Source organism: Macrobrachium nipponense, chromosome 32, assembly GCF_015104395.2.
Source record: "Macrobrachium nipponense isolate FS-2020 chromosome 32, ASM1510439v2, whole genome shotgun sequence".
Taxonomy (NCBI): domain Eukaryota; kingdom Metazoa; phylum Arthropoda; class Malacostraca; order Decapoda; family Palaemonidae; genus Macrobrachium; species Macrobrachium nipponense.
In genome coordinates this window covers 9,124,059-9,137,192 of record NC_061094.1, presented here as the reverse complement: position 1 = coordinate 9,137,192, position 13,134 = coordinate 9,124,059, and the positions used below count along the sequence as shown (strand labels likewise).

At 41.0% G+C, this 13,134-nt stretch overlaps 1 protein-coding gene across 2 annotated transcripts in view; it reads left to right on the top strand.

Annotated features, from left to right (window-relative positions):
- The window catches only part of LOC135207206 (TNF receptor-associated factor 6-like), a 54,373-nt gene that overhangs the window by 30,797 nt on the left and 10,442 nt on the right, over window positions 1-13,134 (top strand). For both annotated transcript variants that reach the window (XM_064238808.1, XM_064238809.1), the window contains exons 5-6: window positions 3,650-3,784; window positions 4,234-4,440. In XM_064238808.1, coding sequence (XP_064094878.1) covers window positions 3,650-3,784; window positions 4,234-4,440 — 342 coding nt within the window. The remainder of the gene's footprint in view (window positions 1-3,649; window positions 3,785-4,233; window positions 4,441-13,134) is intronic.

The window sequence follows — 13,134 nt, the reverse complement described above, 5'->3', positions numbered from 1 at the left end:
TTTGTGACAAAAGAGTACTGCTTAGGTTAAAAGGAAAATTTCACAAGACGGTGGTAAGAACAGCAATGCTGTATGGTACGGAAACAGCAAGCATGAGAAAAACAGAGCAGAAGAAGATGGATGTGGCAGAAATGAGAATGCTTAGGTGGATGTCTGGGGTGACAAGAGAGGATAGGATCAGAAATTACTACATTGAGGGGGTCAACTAAGGTTGTGGAAGTATCAAAGAAGTGCAGGAGGGGAGACTGAGATGGTAAGGACACCTGTTGAGAAGAGATGAGGACCACGCTGGGAGACATACTATGGGGATGGAGATTCAAGGAAGAAGAAGAAGAGGGAGACCAAGAAAGAGATGGAAGGACTGTGTGAGAGGAGAATTACATGAGAAGGGAATTGATGAGGCAGAAGTGCAGGATAGAAATAGATGGAAACGGCTCATCCGAAACGGCGACCCCATATAAAAATGGGAAGAAGCTGGGAAGAAGGAGAAGATTGGACACAGTAATAAGAGTATTAAAGGACTAAGGCAAGAGGTCACTTTCCTTTGCTTACAATATCTACCAAGATTTTCCCATTCACTCTACTTATGCACACATGGCAACAACATGCAGGCCAGCCAAGATTCTCATTACTCTTTCGTCAGTTTCAGCATTCACATGCCCCCAAGTGTGCTCCAGAATAATTTTGCATTCATAATGCCATATTGACAAAATGTCACAGTTACTGCCAAGGAAAGCAAAGTGCATAGTCTTAAGCCCCATGTGAAAAGTTTCAATTCCTTAAAATTTTTTGGTTTGGCACAGTTGTTAAATTCTGCTAGCCAGTGCATCCTTCAAGGATTTTTAATCAGGCTGTGTCATATGTTTGTGCTTGCTGCCAACTTTGACTATTTTTAAATCTCATGAATTAGGAATTATTTTTTTTCTCTGAGTCCTTTGGATTTGTCAGTCAAGAGTATGGCTATGTATTTGGTCACCTGTCAATTTCTGTTGTATGCTCCTTTGAGGATGAACAGCAGATGGGCTCTCAAAAAACAGATTTTCATGAAGGAAAAACCTTTTTTGATAGATGCTGTATGTCCTCAAACCCACCAGCTCTGACTTTTTTTAAAAAGGCATGGGAATTTCTGGTGGAAGTTTTTCATTCTATAGACCTCATGAGTAGTGGGGATCTTGGCTGAACTGTATGCTGTTGCCACATCTGTGTAAGAAGGAGACTGGGGAAACCATGGTTGATGCAGCAGGTAAGGGAAAGGGCTCTCTTGCCTTGAGTCCTTTTATACATTATCACTTTCCAATCAAAGACACTATTCTGGCCAAGACCAGCTATGAGAAAATTCACTGATATTGGTTAGTCTGTCTTATGGCCTCAAGGGGCCATAAGAGTAACTCCTTTATTTAGGATGAACCGAAACTACCAAAACTAGGTGTTTCCTTGTCAAAACCTGTTTTAATGATTTTTTAGGAGGAATTTTGTGAAACAAAATATTTATTACTTCAGGAGTGGCTGGAATATAAATGTTTACAATATCTTTTGAAGATTACGTACAATAATTGGAATGTGGTAAGCCAACAGTAGAAGGAGGTGGTAAGCTGAAATATTCTGTGCTTCAGTGGTCGGGTCACTTCTTTTTATGACAGGCTTTTATAATAACTCCTGTTAGATTTAGGTACCAATAGTGACCATTTTTAGGAGGGTCTTGTAAGATAATGATGACAGTAATGAATGTAGCAGTAGTATATGCAGGCATAATAAATAAAAAAGATTGCCAAAAGCATTTCATACGTGTGTGTATGTGCATTTGTGTACCTGTTGTATACAGTGCAAGTAGCTACTATTGTGTACTTGCATTTTGCTATCTCCACATTAAAGATCTCATTTACATTTTCCCATCCAAATTTTTTATGTGCTCTGGTGTATAGGGATTATTAAATGTATTGATTACAGCAATATTGTTACTATTTAGTAGTATTTGGTATGGCATATGAAAATTTATGAAATCTGTACACCATCAAAAACACGCAAACTACTTAGTACTGACACACAGTTATGTTAATCTTATTATTAAAGCTATTACTTTTATCAAAACTTGGAGTGAAAGTACAGAAAAACTTTTTAAAAGGTTAAAACATGCTTTTACTGAAACACACTGAGTGAAAAATAATTTTTTGAGATACCTGGATTTTCTTACAGTTAACCATGTCTACAAAAAAGTGTGTGTGCCAAACGTGGAAGGGAATCCCAAAAGAAATAAAAATTATATTTCTTTTTTGGTACCATTTCCTTCCATGTTTGGCTTCCACGCTTTTATTTTTGTAGATGTGATTGGTTGTAAGTAAATCCTAGTGTCTCAAAAAATTATTTTTTACTTTGTACTGCATATTAATAAAACATGTTTAAATTTGTTTTATAATTTTTAGTTTTGATAAATTGTAACCAAATTATGATTGTAGCAAACAAAATTTAATGTGATATCCTGTTGGGCCAAACGAGGTTTGAAAAATCAAGACTTATTAACTTATTCTACTGAGTCAAAGAAGGTATGAAAAAACTGAAGATTTTCATACAAATCCTGAGATACTGGGAGAGGTCACTGGAGGTTGCTGTTGACCTACTGATCATGTAAGGTTGTATTGTCACCAGGATTGAGTAACTATGCAAAATTTCAAGTCCATCGGACAAAGTGAACAGGTCGAATATTGAATTATGTACAAGATTTGACCCAAACAAATGGACAGATGCAGAAGTCAAGTCAAATAAAAGCATGTAAAAGAAGGGAGTGAACAGGCACAGACATACATATGAGCTTACAGAAGTTGCAAGTTACATGTAGCGTAATTGACAAGCGAACTTTATTATTATTATTAATAGGTCTTAGTTTTTCCAGACCTCAGAGTCTCAAGTAGACTCTTCTTGGGCTGTGACTGAGAATATTTACGGTATGTACTTCCAAAATTAAGAAATTGTTTGAATATCTGTCTTTACTCCATTTTTTCTCCTGCAACGTGTATCATTATTTTACTCCAAGTTTGATGAGTTAGCATCCCTTAAATGTTATTAATATTTGAACAATGTTTTAACCATTAGTTTAAAAGTTGTTTTGGACAGAGTAGTAAAGGTTTCGTAAGCTTGTGTATATCATACTGAATATATTGCTGTAATACGTACTGTATGTCTGTCTATACTAGACTTTGTGCACGCACACACACACACACATAATTAGATTCTTAATAGGGATATACCAAAATGCCATAAAAAACAATGCCTTCTTGCCCAGTTTACTTAAAATCTGCTTGCATTCAGTGCATATAGTTTGCCATTACTATCTGTATTATTAAATTTATTACTGAATTTAACAGCTTATAGGACCTTCCTCTAAACTTAGAGTGAAATAGTGCTCCATAACAAAGGAAGGATGAAAGAATGAAACAGATTTTCAAATATTTGCTACAACTCTAGGGTATGAAACCTATACTACTGGTTCTTCATTAAACAACACTTTTCATTAATGATTGATAGGCCATACCCCAAACTGTCTGTTAAGTTGAAGTTCCAGTTTATTAATAAGCTAAAATTAAAGAGTACCCAACGTTTATTAACTGAACCAATAACGGCATTATATATTTTTACCGTTGGCTACTGATTTCAGCCTGTGATGTGCCCTAATGAGTGTTCAGCAACAGTTCTGCAGAAGGAACTTGAACAGCACCTAACATCGCAGTGCATCTTGCGGGTTACCAGGTGTGCACTGTGTGACCAGCCTTTCACTTTTAATCAAGAACAGGTACGTGATGTAGTTTTACATTGTAAGTATGTCTGTATACTGCAATGTATATAATATTCATATTATTGCAATAAAGTATTAATTCTGATGAATTGAGATTAAAGATAAAGGTCATCAGTGGCCTAGATTTTATAGTTTGGTAACTTCTAATTCAGTTCGATTTACTTTGTACGAAAAGGCTCTCGTAATTTGTCACTGTAACTGCTACCAATGGTGTATATCTAATGATAGCTATACTACTGTAGTGTATTTGTAATTTTTTTTTATACCACCAGTCCATTAATTTTTCTCTACGTATTTTCAAGATAGTACAGTATATTGTATTTAGAAGCATCATGTGATTTGTGTTAGGAAATTGTGTGATACAGTGTATGTCACTGATGGGTAAATATAGTAGTATTCGTATTAGCTGGACCCCTTTGTCATACTTGAATCATTTGTGTTCTTAGCTCCATCTCTTGAGTTGTTCGCGGGTGACTGTGACATGCGAGATGTGTGGAGCTATGATGCCTCGAGGTGAAGTGCCATCCCATACCACAGAGTCCTGTCCTAGAGTTGTAGTTGCCTGTTCATATGCAGAACATGGGTGCCATCATAAAATGACAAGATCTGACCTTGATCAGCATAATGAACAAGCAATCCAGTATCATCTTCAGGTAAGCCATGGCATATTATTATTGAAACAGATTCTTTCAAGTGATGTTCAGTGATGTTTTGAATCATATCTTAGCTACTGTATGATGGTTGCATTGGAGAACAATTTTAGTTGAAAAATTAGGAATCACTGCCATTTCTTCACACAGTAATCGTAAGCCTCTGAATTGATAAATGAATGATTTTAAGTTATCAGGCGTCATGATCTCTATGGTCATTGACGTTGATGTCGATTAAAAGGCTACATAGTGTAGTACTGTATAGGACTTCTACAGAATCCTTTTGGTTTAAAGTTCCTGGAAATCTAGAAAGCAACAAACATGATGATTTTGAAACTCCGTCCTCTTTCTAGAGTTGCCAGTTGTGGCATTATTGAGCAGTATGTCTCTGAAGATTTAAAAAAACTGTATCTTCACTCTTCGTGTCAATATATCTGTACGAAAACACTGATCAAATAAGTGTGGTTTACATTCTTTGGTAGACTCAACATTTGCTCTCCTTGCTTAAACCTGTTGGCTAGTTCCTCGTTGGATGAGTGGTTTTCGCGCTCAGCTACCAATCCGGTGGTCCGAAGTTTGATTCTCGGCGCAGCCAACGTGAATCAGAGAATTGTATTTCTGGTGATAGAAATTCATTTCTCGATATAATGTGGTTCGGATCCCACAATAAGCTGTAGGTCCCGTTGCTAGGTGACCAATTAGTTCCTAGCCACATAAAAATATCTAATCCTTCGGGCCAGCCCTAGGAGAGCTGTTTATCAGCTCAGTGGTCTGGTAAAGCTAAGATATACTTAACTTATGTGTTTGACAGTAAGCAGTTAACTTAAAGCTCACTGTGCATCATTCTTGTTTTTTCTCAGGTTAAACTTATTAGTTTAGTTTTTTCCTTCCTGTGACTTTGGAGTATTTTATGTGACTATGGTGCATAGTAAACCAAATTGGTGTTTTATTTTTGTTTATATGAAACCTGCTGATTACTTATCTCCTCAGGTTTTTTCTTATTAATTGTAATTTAGTTAGAGGATGTCATTTTGCACATGCTGAAGAATTGGTAACACTAATCTGTCAGCTAAATGACAAAGTGGTAATTGCTATAACTCTAATAGTATCTATAATTTTTCAACATCTAATGGTAAAATGTCAGAATATGTATGCTGAAAATTATCATCTGTTCCCTAGTGCTTGTGATATATGTATTTCTTCCAGTTTCCAGTAATGCCCAGAAATCCTTAGATCCTGGGCATGAAGTGTGTATGACTGGTCTTGACATTAGTGCTGCTTCTGACCATATTAATCATGATACCTTAGTTTTCAAACTTAATTGATGGGAGTTGGAAGAACATTTCTAAGTACAGGCAGTCCCTGGCCTACTTTCTTGAAACACGTTGTAAGCCGGAAAATCATCAAAAATCCTAAGAAAACCTTACTTTTAATGCTTTGGATGTACAGTAGTACCTCGAGATACGAAATTAGTAATCCGTTCCGAGGCACCCTTCGTATCATGAGGTTTTCGTATCTTGGACCACATTTTACATGTAAAATGGCTAATCCGTTCCAAGCCCTCCAAAAACACCCCAGTAAATTATATTTCCAGGCCTAAAACACATGTTCTAGGGTTACGATGCCGATCCGACGGAAGAAATATGACTCCAAAAAGGCAAATACTGTACATACTTGAGTAATATTCAACTGCATGTAATGTTCAACCCCATTTTTACTGCATATATTAGGACTTTTGCATATGTCCCTTAGCAATAAGCCTCGCCTATGTTAGCGGTTGCTACTGTAGCCTAGTCTATGATTCTGACATCTAAACCTAACAGCTAAAAGCTTCGAATATCCCAATAAAATGTAAAAATAATCAATATGTACTCATTTCAAATAATTATTAATTAATCATTAACTATAATACAAAAAAAAAAAAAAAAAAAAAAACCTTCCAATCGATTGTTTACATTCAGCTCTTACCCGTCTTACGAGTACCGAACGAACGCCAAGCAATCATTTTTCCTAGCACACAGTAAGCCATAAATTTTCATTAGTATCTCTCTTTAACTAATGAAACTACCAAACAGTATAATAACCATTCATTTCTATTCTTTATTCTATCTTTACCTAATGGAGATAACGAGTTACTGACAGCTATAATGAAACATACGTATACGTAACGTAATAATAAAACAGAAGAAGAATTCTAAAAAATACGTATTTGTTGGCAGTCTGATTTATTTTATATTTTATGATATCTAATTCACAATTTTTTTATTAAATGTATTGCATGTACTCATTTCAAATAATTATTTAGTAACCATTAACTACATATAATGAACAAACAAAAAAAAGCTTCCAAACTTTTGTTTACATCCAGCTCTTACGAGTATCGAACGATCGCCAAGCAATCACTTTACACAGTAAGCCATAAATTTTCATTATCTCTCTTCAACTACTGAAACTACCAAACAGTATAATAACCATTCTTTCTATTCTTTTATTCTATCTTTTACCTATGTTTTTTTTTTTTTTTTCTTTATAAATGTATTGCATGAATAAGTTTTTCAATTTACAGCATCCTTTTACAATAGAATACTTAAAGCACAAGGGGTAGATGCTGACCAATAGGAGAGCAGGACCTTATGAGACTAGCATCAGGAACCAATGGGCGAGCGGGAGGATGGTGGCGAGTTTACTCAGTTGGCGGCGCGAGAGTTTTAAAATTGTTCTCGGTGGTCCGGGCGAATCTCGGGACTTTACAGCAACAACCTTTCGTATCTTGAAAACTTTTCGTATGTAAACTGTAAAATTTTCATTTTTATTGTAGTGTCTTACCGAACAATTATAGAGCCGTGATTTCCACGAGCGGCAGGATACTAAATTCAAATTTAGCGCGTCGGCGTCGCCAACACTGGTGGTGATGACGTCAGCTCTCCCTCCACTCGCGGGAGAACCAGGTACAACTGCCCAGGTGAATCCAATTCTTTTCCTGCCGGCGTCCGGTGAACATCGGTGGTCGGTGCGGTTGGATGACTTTGCTTCGCTTTTTTTCTTGTGAAATTGATCTTCGGAATTGGTGAAGTACTCTTTTTTGGCGTTGTTGTTATTTTGCTTTTTATTTAGGCGTTGCCATGTCGGATTCTAGTCCGTCGGGAGTTAGGTTTTGCATCTCAGGATGTAAAACTAGATTATCCAAGTTAGAATATGATTCTCACACTAAATGTGTTAAGTGTAGGGGACAGGTTTGTTCAGCAGATCGAACATGTAACGAGTGTAGTGATTGGACTGATTCTCAATGGAAGTTTTTTAGTTCATACTCGGAGAAATTAGCTAAAGACAGAATTAGAAAAGCAGCGCTTAGGGAAAGTAGACTTAGCTCCGCTTCGTCTTGCGATGCTTCTGTTCCTTCTGTTTCTCCTCAAATTGTTATGTCTCCTTTAACTACACCTCCTATTCCTCCTACTAATCCCGCTTCTCCGGCTTCCCGTGTAGTTTCTTCGACACCATTGCCAGTCTGGAATCGAGGCTAGATCAGAAATTTTCGGTACTAGCGAATACGGTTTTGCAACTTGGTAATTCAGTTAAGACGTTTTGGAGAAAGCGGCTTCAGGTAAGAGTGTAGTTGAGGGTGCGTCTGTCTGTCCTGACACGTCTCCTAGACAAAGGTCACTGTCCAGCTCCCCCGCACCGGGGAGAAGAACATACCGGAAGTCCAAGGGAGTCGATCGGGATTTGCCCACAGACAGGCGCCTCTCTTGTTGAGCCTGTTGCGCCTCAACAGGGCTCGGTTAAGCGTTGGAAAGGTGTTGCGGTCAGACGCCTTTCGAATGATTCAAGCGATTCGTCTCCGGTCGCGCGGCGCTCTTGGCGAGATTCGCCCGTTTCGCGTCCCTTAAAGAGGCGTTCAGGCGCCGATTCTTCGCCTCCTCCAGTCAAGCGGTATAAGGAGACTGAGAGTAGGGTTGCGGCCGCGACCATTAGCGGCTCGTTCGTCGCCTCAATCTGTGCCTTTTTCGGCTCCATCTACTAGTAGAGATTGTGGTTTTAGCGCTGTAGCTAGCAGTTTCTAAGGGTGTTTCTTTAGGCGCTTTTTCGTCTGTTACGCCTGATGCGCCTGTTTCGCCTCGAATTTCGGCGGCTCCGAGCGAGCGCAAGTAGTTTTTCCGCCTCCTGCTGAACATTTAGGCTCTTCCAAGCCTACGTTAACTGTTTTTGATTCGTCTCTGGCGCCTTTGCGCAAGCAGTTTAGAGATGATTAACCAACTGGATGAATGAGTCCAAGGGTGGTTCGAAACCTTCAGATCCGGTTTGTAGTTCCGTCTACTTCTTCGGCGGTATCGGAGAATGAAGAAGAAGTAGAGGAGGAGGATTCACATCACCTCTCGTGTTATTCACGTCTCCTTAGATTTCTTCTGGTATCTTATCCAGATTATTTTGAGAAGCGGCCCCGCGCTCCCCAACTTCGACTTTTTTGATGAGGAGGAAAACTTCAGACCCTCTTCTCCAAAACTTGTTCTGTCTAAAGCGGTTAGACATTCGTTGAAAGAGACGGAGAAATGGATGTCTATGAAAAGAGACTTAGGAAGGCTCGTTTTTTGCTTTACCCTCCCTCTAAGTTGCTTCGTAAGAGGTATAGGTTTTATGTAACTGGGGAAGCTCCTTCTCTGGGAGTTTCTTGCCTCCTCCCAGGGAGACTTCTCCAGTTTAATCGACTCCTCTAGAAGATCTGCTTTCGCCGCAGCGAAAGTTTTCTTTACAGCGCCTGAGTTGGACCACGTTGTAAATAATCAATTTAAACTTTTGGAAGTCTTAGCTTCCTTGATTGGACTATTGGCGCTTTAGCGGCCAAGATCGAAGACTGTCCTTCTCCTTTCTCAGGAGTTAGCGGAGGATTGGATTGGTGTTCTGTCCTGTGCGGACAAATCCATTAGGGATGGATGTGATGAGTTAGCTTCACTCATCGCCTTTGGTACACTTAAGAAAAGGCAACTTTGGTGCTCCTTTGCTTCTAAAAGGGTTACGTCCCAACAGAAGTCTGCTCTCTTGTTTGCTCCTTTGTGAAAGATAACCTCTTTCCAGACGATGTAGTGTTGTCAATTTCGTCTGCGCTAGATAAGAAATCTACTTCGGATTTACTGGCACAGTCTACTAAGAGACCTAAAGCTCCTGTGGAGACTGTTCCTTCGGTTTCTCCTCTGACCCAAGCGCCTTTTCGAGGGAGAAAACCCAAGCGCTTCTTTCGGCCGAAGTCGAATTTGCGACCTCAGTCTAAGGCCTCGGCCAAGGTTAACAAACCTTCCAAATGAAAGCTCGGTTCTTCATGCACCAGTGGGAGCCAGGCTGGCGCTGTTTTGGGAGGAATGGGAAAACAGAGGAGCAGAAGCCTGGGTAGTGCAAGTACTCAAGTTCGGCTATCGTATTCCTCTCGTTTCACCTCCCTCGCTCTCACCTGTGCCAATTCCATTCCAGGCATACTCTCCGGGCTCAGACAAATTTCTGGCGCTAGCCGCAGAAGTGGAAGCGCTTGTTCTCAAAGAAGCGATAGAACAGATAGAAGGGGATTTTCCTCCAGGCTTTTACAATCGCCTTTTTGTAGTTCCCAAGTCATCAGGGGGCTGGAGGCCAGTTTTGGATGTGAGCGCCCTGAACTTGCATGTCCAGAAAACAAAATTTCATATGGAGACCACTCGGTCGGTTCTGGAGTCCATCAGACAGGGGATTGGATGGTCTCTCTGGACATGCAAGACGCTTATTTTCACATTCCGATACATCGCGAATCTCGGAAGAACCTGAGGTTCATGTTCGAAGGCAAGGTGTTTCAGTTTCGGGCGCTTTGCTTCGGACTAGCAACCGCTCCTCAAGTTTTCACCAGGGTTCTATCCCCGATAGGAAGCTGGCTGCACATATTAGGAGTAAGAATCTCCCTCTATCTGGACGATTGGCTTCTCCGGTCGGAATCAGAGAGTCGGTGCATGAAGGACCTTGGAACAACTCTGGATCTTGCCAGAAAGTTAGGAATTCTGGTCAAATTCTGCAAACAGAAGTCCCAGTTGGTTCCATCTCAGAGCATCCTTTATTTGGGGATGATTCTGAATGCTCAAGTTTTTTCGGGCTTTTCTGTCCCCCGAAGAGGGTTCAAGGCTGTCTGGAGACAGTTCAGGAGTTCTTGGACAAAAAGGTAAGTTCTGCCAATCAGTGGATGAGGCTCCTGGGCAAATTGACGTCAGTGGAGAAATTTGTGACGTTGGGAAGACTGCACATGAGACCTCTGCAGTTTTTCCTGAGAGCTTCTTGGTGCAGGAAGACACAACCAGACTCGATTACCTTTCCTGTCACAGATCAAATAAAAGAGGACCTAAGGTGGTGGCTCTCTCGAGCAAGGTTGGAAGAAGGGTTAGATTTACGACCCATCCTCCCGAACCTACAGTTCTTTTCCGACGCATCGAACACAGGTTGGGGAGCCTACTGGGAAATCAACGGACTTCAGGAGCTTGGTCGGAGAAGGAGAAGAAGTTCCACATAAATGTAAAGGAACTGTTAGCAATTTTCTTGGGGCTCAGACAGTTTCGGAGCTTAGTAGAAGGTCGAGTAGTGGCAGTGCATTCCGACAACTCCAACGGCTCTCTCGTACGTGCGGAAACAGGGGGGACTCAGTCTTTCTCTCTGTACGAAGTAGCCAAGGATCTCCTCCTGTGGTCAAACGAAGCGAAGGTTCAGCTAGTCCCGAGATTTGTTCCGGGAAAGATGAACGTCCTGGCGGACGAGTTAAGTCGTCAACAGCAAGTGTTACCTCTGGAGTGGACTTTGGACAACCAAGATTTGTCAGAAACTTTGGCGCCTTTGGGACGACCCGTCAATAGACCTCGTTCGCGACATCAAGGAACAACCGTCTTCCTCTCTTTTGTTCGCCAGTCCCAGATCCTCTAGCTTGGTCGGTGGACGCAATGCTGTTGGATTGGTCGGGTCTGGAAGCTTATGCATTCCCTCCGTTCGGTCTAATAAGAGAGGTGCTGAACAAGTTCATGTCGCACAGCAATGTAACGCTAACGTTAATCGCTCCCTTTTGGCCCAGAAAGAGTGGTTCCCGGACCTTCTCCAGTTGTTAGTAGACTTCCCAGACTTCTTCCTCCAGAGAAGTGGCTTCTCAAACAACCTCACTTCAAGAGGTTCCACCAAAACTTGTCCGCTCTAGCTCTGACAGGGTTCAGACTGTCCGGAATCTTGTCAGAGCGAAAGGATTTTCAAGAAGAGCTGCAGAAGCTATCGCTCGTTGTAGGAGAGAGTCTTCTAACAAACTCTATCAAGGGAAGTGGAGAATCTTCAGAGAGTGGTGTAGAAGTGCTAAAGTCTCTACTTCTGCGACCTCTTTAACAGAAATAGCAGATTTTCTTCTAATTCTAGGAACTCTAAGAAACTGGCTTCTTCAACGATCAGAGGCTATAGAGCCATGCTCTCTTCGGTTTTTTCGACATCGAGGTGGTTGGATATTTCCTCCAATTCAGATCTGTCGGACCTCATTAGGTCTTTCGAAACCACTAAGCTCCCGCAAGATACAGTGCTTGGAACTTAGAATGGGGTGGCTTGGCTTAAGTTTCCTCATGGGGCCCCACCGTTTGAGCCTTTGAAGTCGGCTTCACTCAGGAACTTGATAAGAAGGCACTCTTTTCTTATTGCACTAGCTTCTGCTAAGCGTGTCAGCGAATTGCACGCTATAGACAAAAGAGTCGGTTTCTCTCAGGCAATGCTGTATTTTCGGTATCTTTGACCTTTCTAGCCAAAAATGAGAATCCTTCTAATCCTTGGCCGAGGAGTTTGTGGTAAGGAACTTATCTGATTTGGTTGGACATGAGGAGGAGGAAAGGCTCTTATGTCCAGTCAGGGCTATTAAGCAGTATCTGTTTGCCACTAAGGGTATTAGAGGACAATCTTCTAAGCTCTGGACCTCGGTTCAAAATCCCTCTCGTCCTCTTTCTAAGAATGCTATATCGTTCTTTATTAGAGAGCTTATCAGGGAAGCTCACTCGCAGTTCCGAGAACGACCAATCTTTCCGTTCTGAGAGTTTAAAGCTCACGAGGTTAGAGCAGTGGCAACTTCTTTAGCATTCAGAAAGAATTTATCTTTAGCTTCGATTCTTCAGAGCACGTTCTGGAGATCGAATTCGGTTTTTGCGAGTCATTACTCAAAGAGATAGAAACGGTTTTCGAGAATTGTAAAACGTTAGGTCCGGTGGCGGTTTCTGGCATGGTGTTGGGAGAAACGGCACAGGGGTGGGTCGTCACCTCTTATGCTAACTTTTCACCTTGAATAGGTTGTCGAGTTCAAGGGAAGCTGGGGGTGTACTGAGTACCTGGGCATACTCACCAGTCTGTTAGGTCAGATTTTACAATGGTTGGGTATATGTGTTTTAAATCTGGTGTTGGTGACAAATGTTTTGTATGATTGAATTTCTGGTCTTAGCCCAGGGCAAGGGCAATCTTTGTTGTTACTATCCTCCGTCAGTCAGCCTTGACTCGCTTGAACTACGGAAGGATTCCACTCCTGTAGAGGCTAACTTTGGTCAAATTCCAATTCCTCTACATTAGTAAGAAGAGCACCGACCAGAGGCAGTAACAGTCTGCTGTAGCTCTCTTACAAGGTAAGGTACAACAGACACCTTGAGTGTTTACTGGTATTGCAATAAATGTAACCATTTAAAAATACTAGTG